A 25,699-nucleotide genomic window follows, 5' to 3' on the forward strand; every position below is an offset into this window, starting at 1 on the left:
CTTCTCTCAGATGATTATGTGGCAAAAACCTGGGTGACCGATTATTCCTTTCAAAGAGGACAGTTTTTGCTCATATTTTACTCATGATGAGAATCAAGGGAGCAGTGGGAATAAAATAATGGCAAAAACTGGCCACTTTTGACCTGGTGACAGGTCTGCTTTACTTGGAGTAAGATGTATGTTATACAGGCCGTCATATGACCATGATCCTGGCATTTACTAAAATATAATGCTGTCTGCAGAACCTGCAGGGCAGGAATCAGATTAACTAATTAACGCTTGCCTGAGACGTCAAAAGCAATAAAAAAGGATTTGGGGGATATGTCAAAAAGAACAGAAAAGTCAAAGATGCTTTAGGATTTTTATAGGATAAGAATGATGAAATGGTAAGAAAGGATGCTGAGAAGGCCAAACTTTTAAGTTCCTATTTTGCATCTGTTTTCTCTCAGAAAAGAAATGTAACATCAACTGATCTTCACTGTCCTATTAAAGGAATAGAAGAATCCAGGATATCTATAAACAGAAACTTAGTGAGGAAACACTTAGCTAACATAAATTAATTCAAGTCTCCAGGTTCAGATGAATTACACCCCAGAGTACTGAAGGAGATAGATGAAATTTTTGAACCACTCTCCATAATCTTTGAAAATTCTTGGAGAACAGGAGAAGTCCCATAAGACTGGAGAAGAGCAAATGTTCCTATCTTCAAAAAGGTCCTTTTGGATAAATTATTAGGCTTATTGTGCGCTGCTGAGACCAAGATAAAGTCACCACATGAGAAACTTTTTAACTCTTTATTCCCAACGCGTTTCAAAGTGGAATATCACTTCTTCTTCAGGGGATGACAGTCTCTATGTCATCCCCTGAAGAAGTGATATTCCACTTTGAAACGCGTTGGGAATAAAGAGTTAAAAAGTTTCTCATGTGGTGACTTTATCTTGGTCTCAGCAGCGCACAATAAGCCTAATAATTTATCCAAAAGGATCTTTATCTGTGGTCACGGACGTGAACCTCGGGCGTGCAGCAGGCTGACATTGATCTACATGCTTTAAACTATCTTGAAAAGGTGAGTAGATTCCCTGAATTTATTTCATCTGTTACCCAGATAAGACCCTATTGCGCTCTTTCTCTCCTCAGTTTTATCTTATCTTCAAAAAGGGGAAGAACGTGGACCCAGGGAACTATAGGCTGGTGAGTCTGACTTCGGTACCAGGAATCATCTTTGAACAAATTATTAAACAACATTTATGTAAGTACCTGGATAAGAATGTAGTAATTAATCAGAGTCAGCATGGGTTTGCAACTAATAAGTCATGTCAGACTAACTTAATTTCCTTCTATGACAGAATCACTGACTGGGTGAATCAGGGAAATGCTGTAGATATAGTATATCTTGACTTCAGCAAAGCATTTGACAAAGTATCTCACACCATCCTTATTGAAAAATGACTAAGTATGGAATGGACAATGCAACTGTTAGGTGGATTCATAACTGGCTTAGTGGAAGAATGTGTCAAGTGAGGTACCACAGGGTTCTGTCCTGGGCCCTGTATTGTTCATCATCTTTATCAATGAATTAGATGAAGGAATTGAGGGTACACTGATTACATTTGCTCTTGACACAAAGTTAGGAGGGATAGCTAATACTAGGATTCAAAAAGATATAAAGAAACTGGAGCAGTGAGCAGCAACTAATAGAATGGTTTTTAAAGGGGAAAAATGCAAAGTACTACATCTGGGCAATAAAAATAAAAAAAGCATATACAGAATGGGAGGAATAGGGCTAAGCGAGTCAACAGTGTGATGCAGCAAAAAAGGCAAATGCAATTCTGGGATGTATTAACAGAAGCATACAGTCTAGGTCACATGAAGTCATTATCCCCCTCTACTACTCTTTGATCAAACCTCATCTGGAATACTGTGTCCAGTTTTGGGCACCACATTTTAAAAAAGACATCAACAAACTGGAGCAAGTGAACAGAAGAGCGACCAGAATGGTAACCGGTCTGCAAACCATGTCCTATGAGGAACAGTTCCAGGATTTGGGAATGTTTAGCTTCCAAAAGAGAAGATTGAGAGGAGAATTAATAGTTTTAATACTTATGCGCAACATTGTAGGTAAACATTGGGGGATACTAACAGAAGATAAAATAATAGAGGAATTGCTACCAACAAAACCCAAATTCATTTGCAGAAAGGCAAAAAATTTGGGGTATCTCATAGCACCATCTGTACCAAACTATAATTCTACCTCAGCATTACACACCAGGCCTTTCAACAATAAACCTGGTTTCTACCCATGCCGGAAATGTAAAACCTGTAAAACTTTAAAAACTATGAAACAGCACACTGTGTCCAATGGAAATATAGAATTCACTATTTATGGTTCTATCACTTGCAACACGCCAGGAGTCATCTATACATTAAAGTGCCCTTGCGGTAAATTATATGTGGGATGAACAAAACGTCCACTTAATGTCCGCATTAATGAACATCTAAGAAATATCTAAGCATTATGCAGATCATCATATGGGATCAGCTAATCTCACATTAATAACTGGCCTACAAATTGTCCGGAGGAACAATTCATTAAACAAATGCAGAAAGTCAATGGATTTTTAATCTGGATTCCCTGATACCGAGAGGTCTCAACTCTGAAGTTGAGCTGTTTGCATTTAATTGATAGGCCATTGTTCAATGGGTTAATATGCTAGGGCACAAACCGCAGGCTTATAAGATGACCATTCCTGGTGATGGACCATCCCTAATGAAGGAAACCGAGCATTTTCCAAAACTAGTTGGAAAGGAATTGGTCCATACTGCATTCCGGATTCCGTCACGTGACCACTGACGTCACGAAGGTCCTGTTGGCATTGTACAGGCTGCAGGTTCTTGCTGCTAATCACCACGCTAGCACACCGCTGGATCCGTGAGTACCCAGAGCGTCTGTCACCTGCCAGGACAGCGCTCTAGAAGAAACCTGTGATACTGTGGCTTAACCCTGTCCTAGCTTCACGGGAACTCAGTGCGGCACAACAGGGGAAGCGTTTCTTCCTCCAATGCAAGCATGCCTGAATTACATCCCGCAATGAATAACTTGAGATAAATTTTTTAGTATTGTCTGCTGCAATTAGTATAGCAATGTGCTAACCAACTTACCAATCACTCCAAAACAGCCTTGTTTTTATATATTCATATTTTATATTTTGTGATTTTACTAGTGGCGTAACTACAAAGTTATGGGCCCCGGTGCAAACTTTCAAATGGGGCCCCCCATGCCAAAATACACGCACATCTCTGCTCCGTACACCTCGTACACACGCAGCTCCGCTCCCTACACCTCGTACACACGCGGCTCCGCTCCCTACACTCGCACACATGCGGCTCCGCTCCCCACACCTCGTACACACATGGCTCTCCTCCGTACACACATGGCGCTGCTCCGCACACCTCGTACACACGCGGCTCCGCTCCCTACACCTCGTACACATGCGGCTCCGCTCCCCACACCTCGTACACACACTGCTCTGCTCCGCACACACACGGCTTCGCTCCATACACACGGCTCCGCTCCGTACACCTCGTACACACGCGGCTCCGCTCCATACACCTCGTACACACGCGGCTCCGCTCTGTACATCCCACACATAAACTTTACCTCATCCAGCACCATGACAACCAGCACAGCAGAGTCGTGCACACTCGGAGGCCCCCTGATCATGTGACCCCCTGACTCCTCCCCTCCTGTGACGTCATCACAGGTCCTGTGTGCACAGAACAGCCCTTCTCCCTGCACTCTGTAGTCACAGAGCTCCATTACTGGTCACTAAGAGGTGTCAGCAGCAGGTCTCATCCTCCATCACCTGAGGGGGTGGAGTGCAGAGCTCAGGGGGAGGAATAACCGAGTCCATGCTGGAGGAGGGGGCGCAGGACGTGATGGAAGCCCAGGTCCCACATGAAGCCAGCTACTTCTTTGCTGGACTGGGCGGGCCCCTAATCACTCCAGGGCACCGTCGCGGCTGCGACCCCTGCAACCTCAGTAGTTACGCCCCTGGATTTTACTATCCAATTTAGTGTGAGGTCTTTACAAGGGATACTTCAGTGCAAACACTTGGTAACGCTAATAATTAATTTTTACAACCTTGTGGTGTATTGTTCTGTTTTGCGGCAGGTATTCCTTTATTTGTACTAGCGCCCCCCACCACATATTTCACCTGAGACTTAATAGATGTCTACAAATATCTCAAGGGCTGTTACATTGTAGAAGGATCATCTTTATTCTAATTTGCACAAGGAAAGACTAGAAGCAATGGGATGAAACTGAATGGGAGGAGACACAGATTAGATATTAGAAAAAACTTTTTGACAGGGTGATCAATGAGTGGAACAGGCTGCCACGATAGGTGGTGAGTGCTCCTTCCATGGAAATCTTCAAGGACAGACATCTGTCTGGGATGATATAATGAATCCTGCTTAGTGCAGGGTGTTGGACCAGATGACCCAGAAGGTCCCTTCCAATTCTACCATTCTATGATTTTACTGAGATGTTCATTCTTCATCACTGCACAATTTTTCATGGGTGCAATGGGCTCAGATTTCCTATTTATAAATGGCACACATAGGGTTACCATAGTGTACAAATGTCCTGGAAACAAAGAGTATCAATATCATGGATTGCCCTGATTGCACTCACCTGAGGCATCCTCTTGACAAATGTCAGACATATCCTTTAGCACAACAGTGCATTAATATAAAGGTGTTCATCACCATAAAATACACATTTTTACAACTGGAAGATCCACATAATCTTTTATTGTTTATTTTATTTATATAATTATTAAAAGAAAAAAGCCTAAAAATAGACAAGAATAATAATATGGCTATAAGAGAGCTGATAGGATCTCAAATCTAGGCAGTTCACTTTAAAGGGAATCCTATTTTTTGGACTATAAGCTGCCGGCACAGCCATCAGGGGCTTATCTACAGCATTCTGTAATGCTGTAGATAAGTCCCTGATGTAACCTGAAAGAGAAGAAAAACGAGTTATATTATACTCACCCAGGGGTGGTCCGGATCCGGTTTTCAGCCGATGGGTGTCGCGGTCCGGGTCCGGCGTCTCCCATCTTATAGCAGTGACATCATCTTCTTTGCTTCCCGTCGCGGCTCTGGCGCAGGCGCACTGCTCTGCCCTGCTGAGGGCAGAGTAGAGTCCTGCAGTGTGCAGGTGCCGAACCTCTATGAGCTTTCCCGGCGCCTGCGCACTGCAGGATTATGCCCTGCCCTCAACAGGGCAGATATAGTATGCCTTCGCCGGAGCCGTGATGGGAAGCAAAGAAGAGGACGTCATCGCTACAAGATGGGAGGTGCCGGACCGGACCGCAACACACATCGGATCAAAACCGGACCCGGACCACCCCTGGGTGAGTATAATATAACTAATTTTTCTTCTCTTTCAGGTTACATCGGGGACTTATCTACAGCATTACAGAATGTTGTAGATAAGCCCCTGATGGCGGTGCTGGCAGTTTATAGTCCAAAAAATAGGTGACAGGTTCCATTTAAAGGGATTGTCAACTACTATGATAATGATATTCTATCCTTAGGTCATCAATATCTGTTCAATTGGGTACTGTCACCCAGCACCCCCACCAATCAGGTGTTACAAGCTCTAGTGGCTTCTGGGTGCTTCGAAGTACTGCAGATCAGCTCCACTGATCTAGTATTGATGATCTATTCCAATTATAGTTCATCAGTACCAAAGTTGTTGTCAACCTTTTTCGACCTTGGCTACACAACGACTTTAACCCCGACAGCAGTCATGTTCACTCAGAGCTGTTACTACAACACAGCGCTATATAAGTGAATGGGGTCACATTGAAATACCTAAACTGCTGTGAGCAGCGTCACAAATATCCAATAGAATATGAATTTTTGCTAACTGATTGTCATGGTTGTGGTAATGTAGGTGTCGCAATGTGCCCCCATTTAATTGCATAGCACTACAATACAGCAGCAGCTCCGAGTGAATTTAATCATGCGACGGCTGTCGTGGACAAAGTCGATGTGTAGTCCTAGCCTTAAAGGGAACTTGTCAGGTCTGGATTCCTTATATTAGTAAAAGCATAGCATGTTTGGTGATAATTAGCATCTGGACCATGTGTCTGTCACAGGTACCAGTCATCGGTGAAAGAAGAACACAATGTTACAATCATCCTCAAAATATGCAAAATATGCTTACCGTATATAAAAAAAACAAATTCCAGTTTATTTCTATTATTTTGCTACAAGAGTCCAGATTATCAGACACCCTTCCAGTGTGCCCATAGATTATAGGGTTATTCCCAGGATGGCACTTTATGCCCTATCTAAAGATTAGAGAATAACATTCTAATCAATGGATTCCAACTGGTGGAACCCTGGAACCAGGCTCTGCAGAAATCTACCTTGAATGGAGTGGAGGTGCTCACTCTCGACATCTGCTCCATTCGTTGTCTATCGGACTGATGGAAAAAGCCGAGCACCTCTGCTCCATTCAAGATGCGGCTCTGCAGAGGCCAGCTCCTGTTCTCAGAATCGCCGAGGTCTCATGGATAGCTTACTTTCCTGGAAGTAACCCTTTAAGCAACTCTCGTCTAAAGTAGATACAGACACATAAGGCCTCATATACTTGGCCATTTTAGTTGTTGTTACTGTATTGTCTACGTATGGAGTACTGTTAAAAATAAAAAATTCTTATTCAGAGCTTAGGAGCAAAGTATTCTAGTCAGTGATATACAGTTGAAACCAGAAGTTCACATACACTATATTTAAAGACACATATGCATGTTTTTCTCAAAATCTGATATGAAATCAGAATAAACCTTCCCCTTTTTAGGCCAGTTAGGATTACCATAATTATTAATATTTGCCAAATACCAGAATAATGAGAGAGAGAGAATGTTTCAAGGCATTTTTATTACTTACTGCAAAGTCAAAAGTTTACATACACTAAGATTGCTATGCTTTTTAACAATTCTGGGCTGCCCATATGGTGATGTCATGTGTTTGGAAGCTTCTGAGTTAATTAGAGACATACCTGTGGATGTATTTAATGCACACCTGAAACACACTGCTTCTTTGTGTAGCATCATGGGAAAGTCTCAAGAAATCAGCCAAAATATCAGGAAGAGAATTGTGGACTTGCACAAGTCAGGCTCATCCTTGGGTACAATTTCAAGATACCTGAAGGTGCCTCATTCATCTGTACAAACAATACGCAAGTACAAACAAGATGAGAATGTCCAGCCATCATACCGCTCATGAAGGAGACGGGTTCTGTGACCCAGAGATAAACGTGCTTTTGTATGTGCATATCATCCCAAGGACAAAAGCAAAAGACCTTGTGGAAATGATGGAGGAAGCTGGTAAGATTGTGTCCACAGTGAAACGAGTACTGTATCAACATGGTTGAAAGGTCACTCTGCCAGGAAGAAGCCATTACTCCAAAGGATAAATAAAAAATCCAGATTAATGTTTGTAAATGCATACAGGAACAAAGACCTTAATTTTTGGAGACATGTACTGTGGTCTGATGAAACTAAAATTGAGCTTTTTGGGTATAATGACCATCGTTACATTTGGAGGAAAAAGTGAGAAACTTGAAAGCCTAAGAACACCATCCCAACTGTGAAACACAAGGGTGGCAGCATCATGTTGTTGGTTTGTTTTGCTGCAGGAGCGACTGGTGCACTTCACAAAATATATGGCATCATGTGGAAAGAAGATTATGTGGCAATACTGAAGGAACATCTCAAGACATCAGACAAGAAAGTAAAAGCTTGGGCAGAAATGGGTCTTCCAAATGAAAAATAATCCGAAGCATACTGCCAAAATGGTAGCAAAGTGGCTTAAGGATACCAAAGTCAAGGTTTTGGAGATGCCATCACAAAGCCCTGATCTCTATCCTATTGAAAATTTATGGGCATAGCTGAAAAGGCCGGGGCGAGCAAGGCGACCTACAAACCTGGATCAGTTACACCAGTTATGTCAGGAAGAATGGGCTCAAATTGCGACCAACTATTGTGAGAAGCTTGTGGAAGGATATCCCAAACGTGTGACCCAAGTCATTCAGCTTAAGGGCAATGGTACCAAATACTAATGAAATGTATGCAAACTTTTAACTTTGCAGTAATATAATTGCTATAAAACATTCTCTTTCTCTCATTATTCTGGCATTTATCAAATATTAATAATTATGGTAATCCAAATTGACCTAAAATGGGAAATGTTTATTCTCATTTCATGTCAGATATTGAGAAAAACATGCATAAGTGCCATTTTATATAGTGTATGCAAACGTCTGGTTTCAACTGTACATACATATCAATCATTTAGAGAAGGCACCATGTTCAGCGTGACCACATCCCTCTAAGGTAGTTTATAGCTGATTTTACACCAGCTTTTAATGCGGGTTTTGCAGCGATGCCTACACCTGTACCTATTGCCCCAGAAATTCCCCCAGTGGCAGCAAATAAAGTGTCGTAGCCTAAATCAATGGAGGCTTCAATGGCTCTATCCTCTGCATAAACAGTGCACCCTTGTGTGGCATAGTAGATAGCACTGCCTGTGTTATAATAGCCACTGACCACTGGAATCCATTGCATGACATTATGAATGTGCAATTCACTTTCATTATGGCACTCGGGATCAGTAGAACGCCTCCTTATGTGTTCACCAGTACAGTGGTTGAGCCATAACTTTGATCCATTATAAGGTATGATGTATCCGCCATTCCTTGCCACACATTGAAATCGATACAAGGTATCAGAAGAAATACCAGCACATACATGTCCTAGCCTATCACAGTGATTCTTCGCATCCTGTAGGGATGAATGAACCCCAAGAATAGAACCTTTCAGGACAAGATTATGCTCTTCTTGTTGGGTACCAAAGCAATGCTGGTGATGTGATTTGGTCAGAGTATTCATATTCAGGGACTCCAAATTGAATCTTAGTAAGGCAAGCTTCTGAATATCTTGTTTGCGATTGTGAGAGTTAGTGGTGGTTTCATAAATTGAGGCATTTATCTGCTCAGCCATTATGTTAAACACCTTATTTGTAGCTTCATCTTTAATTAAATCGCCCCAGAAATTATCCTGTTTAGTTAAACATTTAATCTGCAACAATCCGAGTGCCAGGGCCGGTTTCAGAAGCCACGATGAAGATGGTTGGACAAGACGAAGAAACTCTTTGGAATCCTTCAAGAGTTGGCCACATGTCTGTTTTCCTTTTGCAGAGTCAGCCTGAAGAGGTCCTTCCACGGTCTTGTTGACTCCATCACCATTTTGTAACAAGCCATCTATGTTATAAGGTTTGCCAGTCACATACAGATGTAACAAGGCAAAAATGATCCATCGCAGCAATAAATTCATGCCTGAAAGAAACAAAAGAGCCGGTCTAAATAAACACAGACGACAAAGCCTACGGTTCCGTAGTTAATGGAAATGCATCATCAGAAAATGACCCATTGCTTACATTAAGTTTTTGTGTAAATTTGTTTTTTTTACCTTTCTTTAGCAATACTTTAATTCCATATCACAATCTGTACAACAAAAATTAAAAATCTTGCAATTTTTACAATGGCCACTGGTCTAATTTAGACTCATACTTCCTTTTCTTTACAGTACCTCCACAGTCAGGATAACAATGAAAGGATCCACCTGTCACAATTGGGGATGTCACAGTTGCCCCTGACCCTTCACATTCTTTGCACATGCTCATTAGATGCTTCATTACAAAAGATATGGTTTAATTTAGTCTAATGATGTGAATGTTCATGTGGATTTCCTGAAAGAACAGGAAGTATGAGTGTAGAATATCCCAAGCAGCCAGAGTGAAAATTACAAGATTTTTTCAAAATAGATGTGTGATGTAAAAGAATAGATTAAACAAAGACCAAATTCAAATATATATTTAAAGATGCAAAATAATCTAAAGTTTAAATGAGTTTTTTTTAATTACTAGTGATGAGCGAGTGTGCTCGTTACTCGAGATTTCCGAGCACGCTCGGGTGGTGTCCGAGTATTTTGGCATGCTCGGAGATTTAGTTTCTGTTGCTGTAGCTGCATGATCTGTGGCTGCTAGACAGCCTGAATACAGGTGGGGATTGTTTGTTAGGAAATCCCCATATGTATTCAGGCTGTCTAGCAGCTGCAAATCATACAGCTATGGCAACAGAAACTAAATCTCTGAGCACATCTAAATACTCGGAGAACACCCGAGCATGCTCGGAAAACTCGAGTAACGAGCATACTCGCTCATCACTACTAATTACCCTTGTCCTTTAACCCCTTTATGACTTTTGCTGTGCCCGTGTAGGGTCGAGCTGGACCGGGCTGGGGGGTGGTCCTTCTGGATACCGCGCAGTAATGTACAGACACAAGCTGGAGGCAAGTTTCGGGTGCAACAGGTCCAAGTTTATTCTTTCCCTCGCCGTCTGCCAGACGGCCTCACAGCACACCGCACTTTCCTTCACAGTTCTCCGGTTACAGAACACAGGGTGATACCCTTTCTCCAGGGACGTATATTTACGTACCGGCCCCCTTTACACTCAGTGACGCTCTGACAGCTCCGTCTCTGTGGCTGCCTTAGGCCTATACACCAACAGTAATGTTACTGGTCAAGCGTTTTTTCAGTACGGTGTCCCACACCCGGAGCCTCATCTATACTGCGGTACTTCGTGTCAGGACCACCCCCCTGACTTCCTTTCTCCTCAGTCCCCCTGGTTGGGTTTTTCTCACAGTGCAGCAACTGTCACAGTCTCCTCGTCACTTGAACTCCCCCTGGGGACTGGAGCTTTCTGAAACCCTCCTGTCAAATTTATAGCTTTTCCGGTTCCCTATAACTCCACCCCCATGACCAACGGTTTCTTAGCCCTAAGCTGATGTCAAGTCCTATGCTCACACTCCTCCCTGCCCTCTAATATCAGTTCAAGGTACTGCATGTCACCTACATTTTCCTAGCTGTTTTCCCTTTTGAAATCTGACCAGTCAGTCCGTCCGTTAGGTCACCTTCTCTACACTCCCCCTTCCTTTGTCTACTGTCATCCCCGACAATCTTACTCTCCTACTGTTCCCTTCTGTCACTTTTCACAATCCGATACGCCATGATCGAGGCCTTACACCTACCAGATCATTGCCGGTGCCCGCCTTCTTCCTGGGGTGTCCGTGGTGTCTGGGACCTGACCTAGGACTACTGTCTGCTTCACATCTTCCAATTCTTTGTCTTTCTCTTAATTACCAGTCATGGTCGGCATCCCGATCTCCCAGACCCTCTGAACTCAGAGACCCCTTCGGTCTCACGCTTCCTTTGGTCACACAGACCTTCCCTTACCCGGACCTGTCGCATTTTCTTGTGCATATCATACATCCGAACAACTCTATAATATCACAAGTACCCCATTTTCTTACTTTTTTTTTCTTTTTACTATTGCTTGTTAAAACCAACATATAAATAGCATAAACATAACAGATTTTCTCCTTCTCCCCCTTCCTTTAACATGGAAACTCCCTCTCTCCTTACATCCCCGCTTTTGTCAGGCTTAACACACAAAAAACTTCAATTTTTATATTAAACTTTTTTTTTTCATTAACTTGGACGCAAACTGTCCTTGTGATATGCACAATGCGGCAACGAAATTTCGAAAGTTCAAGCCACCTCCTAGTGGCCGAGAGCGAGGGGCCCCACAGCCGTGGAGCTTCCGGGATGTAAGGAGTGTCCTGTGAGTTCTTTCTACGGGGGCTCGTGACCTTCGGACTCAGCAATCACAGCTACCGCGTAGTAGCCGCGGGGACAGTACTCTTTGTAGTATGACACCAAGTCCCCCTCGTGTAGAGCCCGGCCGTGACGAATAGAGGCCACATTAAGATAAACCTTCTGGCCGGTAGCCAGAGCGCGTATGAACCCATACCCCCGGGGTATATTCGTATACATGAGCCGTCCCATAGATCGTGTTGCCGCCATGCCAGCCTCCCCCTTTGCATGAAGCAGGTTCCATACTTCCTGCTCCCTGGCTTTCTTCTTTTTCACCACTTCTGCGACCCAAACGGAGGGTCTGGTGTGAGCTCGGGAGTCTGGTGGGCAGGACTTAGCCGGGGACAAAAACAGGGCAGAGGCGGCTGGTGATGTCTGCGGCCCAGCAGCCGCTGGGGCCGGGTGCCGGATAGGGGCAGACAGGTTTTCTGGATGTGGGCAACAGAGCCTGACAAATAGGCTGCAGCCAGTTCCAATGCCGGCATAACCGCGGCCGCAGAGTGGGCTGCATCCGGAGCTTCAGCCGGAGCCGTCATAACCGGAGTAACAACTGGTTTCAGGGAGGATGTCACCCCTTGCAGGGGGGATGCAACAGCGTCTTCTGGAAACAGGCTCCGCAGCGGCGACACCGGGCGTGGCGTCACCGGGCGGGGTGGCTCGGGGCTGGGAGTGGAGGGCCCACTCAGCTCCGCATATACAGGTGGGACTTCCTTGGCCAGCCTTTCGGGATCACAGGAGGCTGCGTGCTGCGGCTGAGTGGTGGGGGCCGCTGGCAGAGCCGGGGGAACTCTCACCTTCCCCGGCATCGTGGTCTCCGTCACATCTTCCCGCGGCTGCTCCTGCAGTCTCCGCTCTTCACTCCACCAACCGGTGAGGCTGGCCTCCAGGCCCAGAGGTTCTGTGGAGGGGCTCTCTGCTGGTATCTTGGGCGGCCGCTCCCGGGGGATCCGCCATGGCTCCTCTCCTAGACCCGAGACCGGACTGGCTGTTCGTGACTCCGAGGTATAGATCTTCTGGCGGAGCTCGACCTCCCGCCGCCATCACCACTCCAGGCGGCCGATGCCTCTACAACCGCAGCGTCGCATCCTGTCCAGTGGGCAGCAATCGAATGGCGCCAAACAGCCGCAGGCAATCTTTTCCTCTGTGCCATTCCCTCTGCTGGGTGGGGCGAAGGCAGGCCTTTCCACCCACTTGTCAAGGTCCAGTCTGTGGGAGCGGCGGCCTCCTGGTACATATCGCCATCCCCAAGGGTACGTAGGAGGCGGCCCCAGTCCATTTGAGACAACGGCAAAACCTGGATCTCCCCTCGGCGCTGAAGCAGCACCGCCATCTTGCTCCGGACCTGGTACCGTCCCGGATCCCCTGCTGGCAACACAGGTACGCCACAGCACTCCCAATTTGTAATCCACAGGTTGATAATTTGTAATCCACACAGTGCAGTCCAAGTCCGTTCCCACTCCTCAGAGGCAGGCCTGCCGCAGAAGATATTGTATTAGCGGCGTTGATCCTGCCGACTATGCCAAGTGTAGGGTCGAGCTGGACCGGGCTGGGGGGTGGTCCCTCTGGATACCACGCAGTAACGTACAGACACAAGCTGGAGGCAAGTTTCGGGTGCAACAGGTCCAAGTTTATTCTTTCCCTCGCCGTCCGCCAGACGGCCTCACAGCACACCGCATTTTCCTTCACAGTTCTCCGGTTACAGAACACAGGGTGACAAACTTTCTCCAGGAACGTATATTTACGTACCGTCCCCTTTTACACTCAGTGATGCTCTGACAGCTCTGTCACTGTGGCTGCCTTAGGCCTATACACCAACAGTAATGTTACTGGTCAAGTGTCGTTCCAATACGGTGTCCCACACCTGGAGCCTCGTCTATACTGCGGTACTTCGTGTCAGGACCACCCCCCTGACTTCCTTTCTCCTCAGTCCCCCTGGTTGGGTTTTCCTCACAGTGCAGCAACTGTCACAGTCTCCTCGTCACTTGAGCTCCCCCTGGGGACTGGAGCTTTCTGGAAACCTCCTGTCAAATTTATAGCTTTCCCGGTTCCCTATAACTCTGCCCCCATGACCAACGGTTTCTTAGCCCTAAGCTGATGTCAAGTCCTATGCTCACACTCCTCCCTGCCCTCTGTCAGTTCAAGGTACTGCACGTCACCTACACTTTCCTAGCTGTTTTCCCTTTTGAAATCTGACCAGTCAGTCCGTCTGTCAGGTCACCTTCCCTACACTCGCATGATTGCCATCGGGAGCTCGTCTTAAGCTAAAGTCGATACCCAGCAGTCACTGCCAGAAGCGGTGCTCCCTGGACATTTTAACCCCCTACATACAATATCAATCGAAGCATTTTGAAGGCTTGGGGGAAGGCGGGTACTACATCTCCCTTCTGATTGGCACCACCATATGGGCCCTATCGTTGCCATGGCAACTCGAAGTCTTCATGACAACCCCTGGGTCAACCAGCTACGGCAACCCTGTTAGTCTATGCTCAGAGCATGGTCTAAGAAGCTTCTGTTAGTGTAGCACTAACAGGTATAATGCATTGTAAAAAAAAAAAAAAAAAAGTTAAAGTCCCACAGAAGGACCAAGTAAAAAGAAAAAAGTAAAGAAAAAAATGAAAAAAAAAATTATACCAATAAATGCACATGTAAAAAAAAAAAAAAGTCCACATATTTTGGATCCAGCATATTCTTCGCTCCCGCATCCAAATACCCCCTCCCTTCTGAGCTCCACATTGTACCTAAACCACATTTAGCGTCCACGTGTTTGGTATTTTTGTGGTGATGAGAGCCTGCCTAATTTACAGGTGCATGTCCCCAGAAGCATGAGCTGGGCACAGCATACAGGTCACTGCAATGGCTGGCTGATTTATAATTTTCACTCGGCAACATCCACTGCTTTTTTTCTCCATTGGAGAACACCTATTGAGTCAAAATCGTCACTACACCTGTAGATAAATTTACCAGAGGGGTGTAATTTCCAAAATGGGGTCACTTGAGGGGGGATTCTGCTTTTCTAGCACTTAGGGGCTTTTTATATGGAGTCCACATACTATTCTAGGAAAATCTGCGCTCCAGTAGGCAAATAGCGCTCTGTTCCTCCAGAGTCTCTCCATCTGGCTAAGCAGTACTGTACAGCCATATATAGGGTATTGTCACAATCAGCAGAAATTGTGACAAATTTTATTGCCAGTTCTACTCATTTCCCCATGTGAATATTTTAAATCTGGGACAAAACTAACATTTTTTTCTTCATTACACAATGGTATAAAATTCTGTGACACACCCATGGTGTCAATATGATCACTGCACCCTTAGATGAATTCACTGAGAGGTGTAGTTTGTAAAATGGGGTCACTTAAGGGGGTTCTTCTGTTCTGGCACCTCATGGGATCACCCAGTGGATCATGACACCCGCAATCCATAACAATAAAATCTGCACTATAATATGGCAGTCCTTCCCTTCTGAGCTTTCCACTGTATTTCCCGACTACATGTAGGGTATTGGCGCACCCAGAACAAATTGCACAAAAAACTGTGAGGTCTATTTTTTTCTATTAGCCCTTATAAAAATTAAAAACTTTGGGCTAAAACATTTTAGCGGTACAAATTAAATTATTCTTTCTTCACCCCCCAATGATCTAAAATTCTGTGAGGCACATGTGGTGCCAATATGCTCATCTCATCCCTAGATGAATTCATTTGGGGTGTGTAATTTGTAAAATGACATCACTTATGGTGGATTCTGCTGTTCTGGCACCTCAGGGGCTCTGCAAATGTGACATGGCACCCTCAAACCAGTCCAGCAAAATCTGAACTCCAATATAGCGCTCCTTCACTTCTGAGCTTTGCACTGTGCATCAAAAGTAGTTTTCAGCCACATATGGGACATTGCCATATTTAGCAGAAACTGCACAACAAATGGTACCGTTTGTTTTCTCTTATTAGCCCATTTGAAAATTAAAAACTTGGGGCCAAAGCAACATTTTAGTCCAATGTTATACAATTCTGTGAATCGTCTGAGGGTTAAAAATGCTCACTACACCCCAAGATGAATTTGTCAAGTAGTGTAGATTCCAAATCCTCTTGTGAGGATTTCTGCTGTTTTGGAATGTCAGGAGCTCTTCAAATGTGACATGGCATCTCCAGTTAATCTGGTCAGGATGGTGTTAAAATAATATAGACAAAAGCAAGTTGTGAAATAAAGAACCAAGATATGGACTAAAGGTTAACATTGCACTATATTCCAAGAGTTGGACTGCACATATAGGTTTTTAAAACAACGAAAGAAACCGAAAATGTCCAATAATGATAATTTTATTTTATTAAGTAAAGTCTCATAAAAGTAAATATAAAATATCAAGAGGGGAAAGGCCAATGCCATGGAATAGGCAATACCGGGGACAGAAAACTTTATGCCATACTGTATATAAATAAATACCACACTATAAGAGATATAAAAGTGCTAGTGCTGAATCAATACAATGGTATGTGAAATAACATGAAAACACAGGTATAATATGAAGGTGCTAATACATAAGTGTATGTATGTATGTATGTGTGTATGTCTGGGATTGGCATCCGCACTGTCGCAGCTACAGCCACAAAATTTGGCACAGTCACACGTCTGGACCCCGAGAATGTCCTAGGCTATGTTGTGAGGCGAGATTTTAACCCCGCGCGTTCCAATGCACCAAACAATTTTGCCCCTATCTATATAATGGGGAAAAGTGTGCATCAAGCCCCTCATTATGATGTCATAATGGTTGACTATGGGATGGAGAATGTGTAATGGGTATATGGGCACTGGACTATGGGATGGAGGATATGTATGACGGGTATATCGGCACGGGACTATGGGATGGAGGATGTGTGATGGGTATATGGGCACAGGACTATGGGATGGTGGATATGTATGATGGGTATATGGGCACTCTACTATGGGATGGCAAATATGTATGATGGGTATATGGGCATGGGACTATGGGATGGAGGATATGTATGATGGGTATATGGGCACTCGACTATGGGATGGAGGATAATTATAATTTGCTATTACTAACCACAGTTAGTTACTATGCCTGGGCAGCAGCGGGCTCTTCAGCTAGTGCATAATATAAGTGCAGCAGAGAACAATAATTAAAGTGCAGTGCAACAAGAGAGCTATCAAAAGCTCACTTCCAACAAATATGCATATAAATAATGCTAGGTGCAAAAATAAAAGCTCCGTGCTATACCTCGCGTGCTGCTGAGGTCCCCGGGATGTGCCAGCCCCGACGCACGTTTCAGCGTACCTTCGTCAGGGCCCCCCATATCTCAGGCTCAGCAATCATAAGCATATAAAAAGAAATTAGTAGTCTAAGGGTTGCTTTATGCTCAGGTAACTATAGCAAGGAGTAATTCAGTACTATTTGTGACAGTAATTAGTTCATCAAAACATGGACTAATTAAGTACCATCTACTTGACACATTAATTCTTGGTGAGGATTCTCTGATAAAAAGGAATGAAAACATGTGAGAATGTACAGAATCTGATTTCTTCTTCCTATGTTGATAGTAATGGTTGGATCATTTAGTGACTATCAGTATTTATCATCAATAAAGATACAATTTACACTCTAATTTGACCTTGCTACTTTTTTTTGCATTCATAGGAAGAGACACTGTTTATTAGAAATAGTGTTTGACTTACTGTAAGCTCGCAGGTGTTCTGCCTTTCAGGTTGATCTAGTGTCAAGCTGCAGTATGATACAGATGGTGGTGAGCAGTGAACCCCTGTCCAGGCTTCCAACTACTGTTTAAAGTCCCAGCAGTATCACATTGGTAAACATTTCAAAATGTCAGTATGGCTAATCAAACCCTTCACAAATAGGACAATCTAGTAGGCGGTTTTGTGAGAGCTCAGTACTAGCAGGGTGTTCTGGATGTAAAATCTCTGACATGATCTTTTTTAAAAGAGAGATTCACCCAAAATACACAGCTGTAGTAGACTATGTAGCGGCGCACTACATGTGCAAGGGTCAAACATCAGGTTTTTGTGGATTTACTGTGCTGCTAGACATGACACAGATTCATTCATTCATTCATAAAAAGATTGCAGATTTATTCATATTCCCAACGCGTTTCGAAGTTAAAAACACTTCTTCCTCATGGGATGATATAAAGGTATAATAGCGTTGCTTGCAGGTTAAATACATTTGACTTGCTCATGCTACCTTCATTTTAATAGCCCTGTAATAATTAAGTTAGCATATGTCTGAAATTTTAATGTGTGCTGACTTCTCTGTGGAGCAATCTTGCAGCTCCTTATAGCGCTCCCCCAGTTTCAGTCGAAGTCGGGTCTGTGCTTGCTGTACCACACTTTCTCCTCATGTGCTGCGCTTTCTCCTCACTTTCTTCTTATCTAGTGATCACAGAATTCAGCTAACACAACATTCCTTATCTACTGTGTCATCCTGATTGATGTTAGTTCTCCACATTCAGCAGGGCTTCAATCTACGGTACAATGTAATATACCGGATTCTCATTTATTGAAGCCATAAGACTTTAAATTATTATTTATTATTATTATTTATTGTTATAGCGCCATTTATTCCATGGCGCTTTACATGTAAGGAGGGGTATAAATAATAAAAACAAGTACAATAATGTTAAACATTACAAGTCATAACTGGTGCAGGAGGAGAGAGGACCCTGCCCGCGAAGGCTCACAATCTACAAGGGATGGGTGAGAATACAGTAGGCGAGGGTAGAGCTGGTCATGCAGCGGTTTGGTCGATCGGTGGATACTGCTGGTTATATGCTTGTCAGAAGAGGTGGGTCTTCAGGCTCTTTTTGAAGGTTTCGATGGTAGGGGAGAGTCTGATATGTTGTGGTAGAGAGTTCCAGAGTAGGGGTGATGCGCAAGAGAAATCTTGTAAGCGATTGTGGGAAGAGGAGATAAGAGGGGAGTAGAGAAGGAGATCTTGTGAGGATCGGAGGTTGCGTGCAGGAAAGTACCGGGAGACGAGGTCACAGATGTATGGAGGAGACAGGTTGTGGATGGCTTTGTATGTCATGGTTAGGGTTTTGTACTGGAGTCTCTGGGCAATGGGGAGCCAGTGAAGGGATTGACAGAGGGGAGAAGCTGGGGAATAGTGGGGGGACAGGTGGATTAGTCGGGCAGCAGAGTTTAGAATAGATTGGAGGGGTGCGAGAGTGGTCGAAGGGAGGCCACAGAGCAGGAGATTGCAGTAGTCAAGGCGAGAGATGATGAGGGCATGGACTAGGGTTTTTGCAGATTTTTGGTTGAGGAATGAACGGATTCGTGAAATATTTTTGAGTTGAAGTCGGCAGGAAGTGGAAAGGGCTTGGATATGTGGTTTGAAGGAGAGATCAGCGTCAAGGATTACCCCGAGGCAGCGAGCTTGTGGGACTGGGGAGAGTGGGCAGCCATTTACTGTAATGGATAGGTTCGTTGGGGGGGTCACGTGAGATGGGGGAAAGATGATGAATTCTGTTTTGTCCATGTTAAGTTTTAGAAATCTAGCGGAGAAGAAGGATGAAATAGTGGACAGACGTTGAGGGATTCTGGTTAGTAGGGAGGTGATATCTGGTCCAGAGATTTAGATCTGTGTGTCATCAGCATAGAGATGATACTGAAAGCCATGAGATTCTATGAGCTGTCCTAGGCCAAAGGTGTAAATAGAGAAGAGCAGGGTCCTAGGACTGAACCTTGTGGGACTCCGACAGAGAGGGGGCGAGGTGAGGAGGTGGTGTGTGAGTGGGAGACGCTGAATGTCCGGTCTGATAGGTATGATGAGATCCAGGATAGGGTCAAGTCTGTGATGCCAAGGGATGAGAGGGTCTGTAATAATAGGGAATGGTGCACTGTGTCAAAGGCAGCCGACAGGTCCAGGAGGAGGAGGACAGAGTAGTGTCGCTTGCTCTTGGTGGTTAAGAGGTCATTGGTGACCTTAGTAAGGGCAGTTTCAGTGGAGTGGTGTGACCGGAAGCCAGATTGTAAGCGGTCGAAGAGGGAGCAAGAAGAGAGATGGGAGGACAGTTCAAGGTAGACGTGTTGTTCCAGTAGCTTGGAGGCATAGGGGAGAAGTGATATAGGGCGATAGCTAGATACAGAGGATGGGTCAAGAGAGGGCTTTTTGAGGATAGGTGTGATGGAGGCATGTTTAAAGCTTGAGGGGAAAACACCAGTTGTTAGTGATAGGTTGAAGAGATGGGTTAGGGTTGGGATGAAGACTGTGGTGAGGTTTGGGATGAAGTGGGATGGGATCGGGTCAAGTGCACAGGTGGTGAGATGTGATCTTGAGAGTAGAGTGGAGAGTCGATCCTCTGTAATGGTGGAGAAGTTGGTTTTGGAGGTGGAGGGCTGGGAAGTCGGAAGGAAGGGCTCTGGGGGTTGTTGACCAAAACTGTCTCTGATGTTATCAATCTTCTGCTTGAAAAATGAGGCAAAGTCTTCAGCTGAGATGAGTGGGGAGGGAGGAGGTGCTGGGGGACGGAGGAGAGAATTGAAGGTGTTGAATAACTGTTTAGGGTTGTGAGACAGGGAGGATATGAGAGATGAGAAGTAGGTTTGTTGAGCTGTGGCGAGTGTGGTCTTGAAAGTAGTGAGGGACTGTTTTAATGCGATGAAGTGCTCGTTGGAGTGGGATCTTTTCCATCTGCGCTCAGCAGCCCTGGAAGCTCGCCTCAGTTCTTTGGTCAGGCTGGTGTGCCAGGGCTGTCTGTTGATTTTGCGAGCTTTGGTATGTGTAAGTGGGGCAGCAGATTCCAAAGCTACAGCTATTGTGGTGTTATATAGAGCAGCAGCATCATCCGCATTGTGTAAGGAACTTATATCTGTGAGAGGAGGAGGGATTCAGAGAATGAGTGTAGGTCAAGGTGTTTAAGATTTCTGCGAGGGTGTGAAAGTTTGTGGGGTGGGGATTGTAGACATGGAGTGGAGAGGGAAGATAATGTGAGAAGGTTGTGGTCAGAGAGAGGAAGAGGTGAGTTAGAGAGGTTAGATAGGGAGCAGAGGCGGGTGAAGATGAGGTCCAGTGTGTGGCCATCTTTGTGGGTGGCTGTAGAAGACCATTGAGTGAGGCTGAAGGAGGAAGTGAGAGATAGAAGTTTAGTGGAAGCTGAGAGGGAAGTGTCAATGGGGATGTTGAAGTCGCCCATGATGATAGTAGGGATGTCCGTGGAAAGGAAATGAAGTAGCCAGGTGGTGAAGTGGTCAAAGAAGGTGGTGGCTGGCCCTGGGGGGCGGTAGATAACAGCCAGTTGGAGGTTGGAGGGGGAGTAGATGCGCACAGAGTGCACCTCAAAGGAAGGGAGGGTAACAGAGGGTGGCAGTGGGATTGGGGTGAAGGAGCAGGTATCTGACAGGAGAAAACCAACTCCTCCGCCATGTTCGCTGCTGGGGCGGGGGGTGTGAGAAAGGTGGAAGCCACCATATGAAAGTGCAGCAGGAGAGGCTGTGTCAGAAGGGGTGAGCCAGGTTTCGGTGATGGCGATGAAGGAAAGTTTGGTAGTAACAAAAAGATAATGGATGTAGGAAAGCTTGTTGCAGACAGAGCGAGCGTTCCACAGAGCTCCTGTTAGTGGGACTGGGGAAGCGGGGGCTGGGTGAATGGGTATAAGGTTGGAGTGGTTACGGAAGGTTGTGATAGAGCGTGGATGGAAGGTAGAAATGACTGTGGGAATGTGGTGAGGAGGACCAGGATTTGGAGAGATATCACCAGCAGTGAGAAGGAGCAGAGAAAGTGTTAGCAGGTGGGAGCAGGAGAGGGCATGAGGGGGCTGTCTGTGTTTGGAGACAGAGGATTGTATGTTAAGGAACAGTTTTGAGGAGGTGAGGTGGATGGGGAGGATTGAAGAAGAGATGAACAGTTCCTTACTAGGAGTAGGGATTAGGGGAATTAGCAGAAAGTGAAGGATTATAGGGGTGAAAGTGAAAACAAACAGAAACATTGTTTACAGTGACTGTGTACAGTTACCTTCAGTTCCCTTCTGGTTCAATTCTGGTTTTAATTCTAAAATTTATCTTCACACTTCTAGGAATCACATGGCAGACTGAAGTCTATGCAGACTTGAGCTATGCAATATATGTACAACTAGGTGCAGTCAGGTGTGAAGCAGAGAGGAGTGGTCTCTGCTCATCTTGGTCAGACAATTAAGAGTGGACCAGATGCATATGATCAAGCCAGAGTAAACAAGGTCATAAATAACACTGGGGTAAGCTGGGGTTAGCTGAAAGGCATACCATGTGAATGCTAGGTGCAGAGGCAAGTCTATGTGCAAAGCTGGGTGATGTACTATGTGCACTTCATAGACAGACAGCAGGAGAGCTGAGTGGATGAACATACCTGTCGGAAGAATAGAGATGCTTGTTAGAGTGCGATGGTGGCAGGTAGCAGGGCACAGTCTGTATACATCCTTCTGGTTTAATTCTAAAATTTATCTTCACACTTCCTAGACACACTTATAGGAGTCACACTGCAGACTGAAGTCTATGCAGACTTGAGCTATGCAATATATGTACAACTAAGTGCATTCAGGTGTGAAGCAGAGAGGAGTGGTCTCTGCTCATCTTGGTCAGACAATTAAGAGTGGACCAGATGCATATGATCAAGCCAGAGTAAACAAGGTCATAAATAACACTGGGGTAAGCTGGGGTTAGCTGAAAGGCATACCATGTGAATGCTAGGTGCAGAGGCAAGTCTATGTGCAAAGCTGGGTGATGTACTATGTGCACTTCATAGACAGACAGCAGGAGAGCTGGGTTGATGAACATACCTGTCGGAAGAATAGAGATGCTTGTTAGAGTGCGATGGTGGCAGGTAGCAGGGCACAGTCTGTATACATCCTTCTGGTTTTAATTCTAAAATTTATCTTCACACTTCTAGGACACACTTATAGGAGTCACACTGCAGACTGAATCATTAAATCATTAAATTAATGATTTCCTAAACTATTTCCTCCCATGTGCTGAGATGTAGTCAGGTCTCCGCCTCCCCCTTTTTTCTATATAATTACCCTCTCTTTTTTCTATGTATTAATTATTAATTTTTTAAAATAGCGGTATATGAGTTTTTATACAAATCCCATTTGAGATAAAGAGATTTTATTAAATTAACACACATATTTAATTAAATATTAATTTTTTATTAGACTTTTTTAAATTTGAGATTACTATAAGTTCAATAAGTTCATCTTTGGAGAAATGTTTCAACTGTCTTGAGTGTGGTCCAGAGGATCATGTCTCCTGCTAATTTAGTCCACATCGAGGAAATCTTGTGCAGATTTTTTGAGACTGGATGGTGTCCTTTCCTTTCTTTTTCTTCTTTTTTCTTTCTATAGATACTGTATATATATTTTTATCTGCAATTTAAATAAAGAAATAATGGTATTTTATGAGTTGTTTTATATAAAAGAAAATGATCTGTTTAAATCATGTGATGGTGTATAGATCAATATATGAACTTTAACTTTTTTGAACATGCACAACTACTTACTGAACAACTCTCTTAATCTGTTGGCCCTCACTGAAACCTGGATTCAGGATTCTGACACTGTCTCTCCTGCTGCCATTTCTTATGGTGGCTTACAATTCTCCTATTCCCCGAGACCCACAAACAGACTTGGTGGTGGAGTCGAGAAAAAAGAGGGGGAGAAGCCAGCGCTGCTTGTGGTCAGAACGTAATACATAAAGTGTGAAAACACACATTGGTTTCTATCTGTATTCAAAAATGAGACATTTAGCAAAAAAATTGATCAATTGTTTGAGCTACCCCGCCACGTCAAGGCAGTCTCGTATGGGGAGTCCTACTCTACGTTTTTTATGTTCGCTGTGCCATTGCGGCCTCCTAAATGTATAAAAGCAAGACCTCATTACATGCACACTGTACCTCAAGCATTTCAAAATCGTTCCTATGGCACCAGAGGACAAGCGCAGATAAAGGTTAGCCAGGTCCATGCAGACATTTCAGGTCCAACCTCCACACTGCCTGACCAGCACCACAGATAAAGGACGATCCAGGCCCAGATACAGGTGCGTAATCAAATAAAGCCTAGGGCAGGGCAGGGCCGCTGTTAATGTGAACAGCAGCCTAGATCAATCACTAAGAAAACAGAAAGAATAGCGTACATGACCCAGCGCGCACGGCTACAGTGGTGGTCAGCCACAAAACCAATATCAAGAAAAAAGAGGGGGAGAAGCCAGCGCTGCTTGTGGTCAGAACGTAATACATAAAGTGTGAAAACACACATTGGTTTCTATCTGTATTCAAAAATGAGACATTTAGCAAAAAAATTGATCAATTGTTTGAGCTACCCCGCCACGTCAAGGCAGTCTCGTATGGGGAGTCCTACTCTACGTTTTTTATGTTCGCTGTGCCATTGCGGCCTCCTAAATGTATAAAAGCAAGACCTCATTACATGCACACTGTACCTCAAGCATTTCAAAATCGTTCCTATGGCACCAGAGGACAAGCGCAGATAAAGGTTAGCCAGGTCCATGCAGACATTTCAGGTCCAACCTCCACACTGCCTGACCAGCACCACAGATAAAGGACGATCCAGGCCCAGATACAGGTGCGTAATCAAATAAAGCCTAGGGCAGGGTGGTGGAGTCGGTATACTCCTGTCCCAACAATCCACTTTCCAGGTCATTCCCCCAATTCCATCACTCTCATTCCCTTCTTTTGAGGTCCACACCATCAGGCCCTTCATCCCCTCTCCCTCAGAGTAGTGGTCATTTACCAGCCCCCAGGCTCACCCACCCACTTCCTTGACAACTTTTCAGCCTGGCTGCTGCACTTCATGTCCTCAGAACTACCAACTCTTATCCTGGGAGACTTCAACATCCCCGTTAACAGCCCTACTTCCACATCTGCATCCCAGCTTCTATCACTAACCACCTCTCTAGGCCTCTCATAGCTTTCAACCTCTGAGACACACAAAAACAGTAACACCCTTGATCTGGTCATTGTCCGGCTCTGTTCAATCTCCCACCTAATTAACTCACCGCTTCCACTCTCTGACCACAACATTCTCTCCTTCACACTCACAAATCCTCGCCCACCCCAGCTCACTCCTACCTACCACACATTCAGAAATCTACAAGCCATTAACCCTCAGACACTTTCAGACTCCCTACAATCATCACTGTCCCCAATCTCCTCTTTTTCCTGACCTGATCTGACTGTTCACCACTACAACGACACTCTTAGAAGCACCCTTGACCAAGTAGCTCCCCTCACCCTCAGAATCTCCAAGCACAGAGTAAAACAGCCCTGGCTCACATCGCAAACTCAACTTCTCCAGTGATGCTCTAGGAGTGCTGAACGCCTATGGAGAAAAACCCGCACACCAGAAGACTTCATTTACTTCAAATTTATGCTAAGAACCTATAACGCTGCTCTTCACCTCGCCAAACAGACTTACTTTACCACCCTGATCTCACTAGCCAACAACCCTAAGAAACTTTTTGACACTTTTCACTCCCTCCTCAGGCCAAAAGCACAAGCCCCTATCACAGACATTTGTGCTGATGACCTGGCCTCCCACTTTACAGAAAAAATAGGTAATATCCGTCTGGAAATCTGCTCCCAACCACCAAGTGCTGTGATTCCTGCATCTCCCCTGGCTCACTTTCCACATTTGACCACATCACAGAAGAAGTCTCCAGACTCCTCTCTTCCTCTCGTCCAACTACATGCACTACCGACCCCATTCCTTCACATCTCCTCCAGCCTCTCTCTCCAGTTGTCACAACTCACCTAACTGCAGTCTTTAATCTCTCCCTCTCCTCGGGCATTTTCCCATCCTCCTTCAAACACACCATCATTACTCCATTACTAAAGAAACCCGCTCTTGACCCATCCTGCACAAACAACTACAGACCACTCTCCAATCTACCCTTCAT

General features: G+C 44.7%; 1 protein-coding gene across 1 annotated transcript; it reads right to left on the reverse strand.

Annotated features, from left to right (window-relative positions):
* Positions 1-6,863: 6,863 nt before the first annotated feature.
* APOF (apolipoprotein F) lies at positions 6,864-17,604 on the reverse strand. The gene is made up of 2 exons (XM_073552240.1): positions 17,480-17,604; positions 6,864-9,412 (listed from the first exon to the last, which is right to left on the reverse strand). Exon 2 carries the CDS (start codon positions 9,408-9,410, stop codon positions 8,388-8,390), a length of 1,023 nt encoding a protein of 340 aa, XP_073408341.1. The 5' UTR covers positions 9,411-9,412; positions 17,480-17,604; the 3' UTR covers positions 6,864-8,387.
* Between the last annotated feature and the right edge of the window lie 8,095 nt (positions 17,605-25,699).

The sequence above is a fragment of the Dendrobates tinctorius genome, unplaced genomic scaffold, assembly GCF_039654945.1.
Source record: "Dendrobates tinctorius isolate UK_male_01 unplaced genomic scaffold, ASM3965494v1 ptg000187l, whole genome shotgun sequence".
NCBI classification, from domain to species: Eukaryota; Metazoa; Chordata; class Amphibia; order Anura; family Dendrobatidae; genus Dendrobates; species Dendrobates tinctorius.

What these genes read in the sequence shown, in the direction of transcription:
- APOF (XM_073552240.1), bottom strand. Translation starts at nt 9,410, where the DNA reads ATGAATTTATTGCTGCGATGGATCATTTTTGCCTTGTTACATCTGTAT.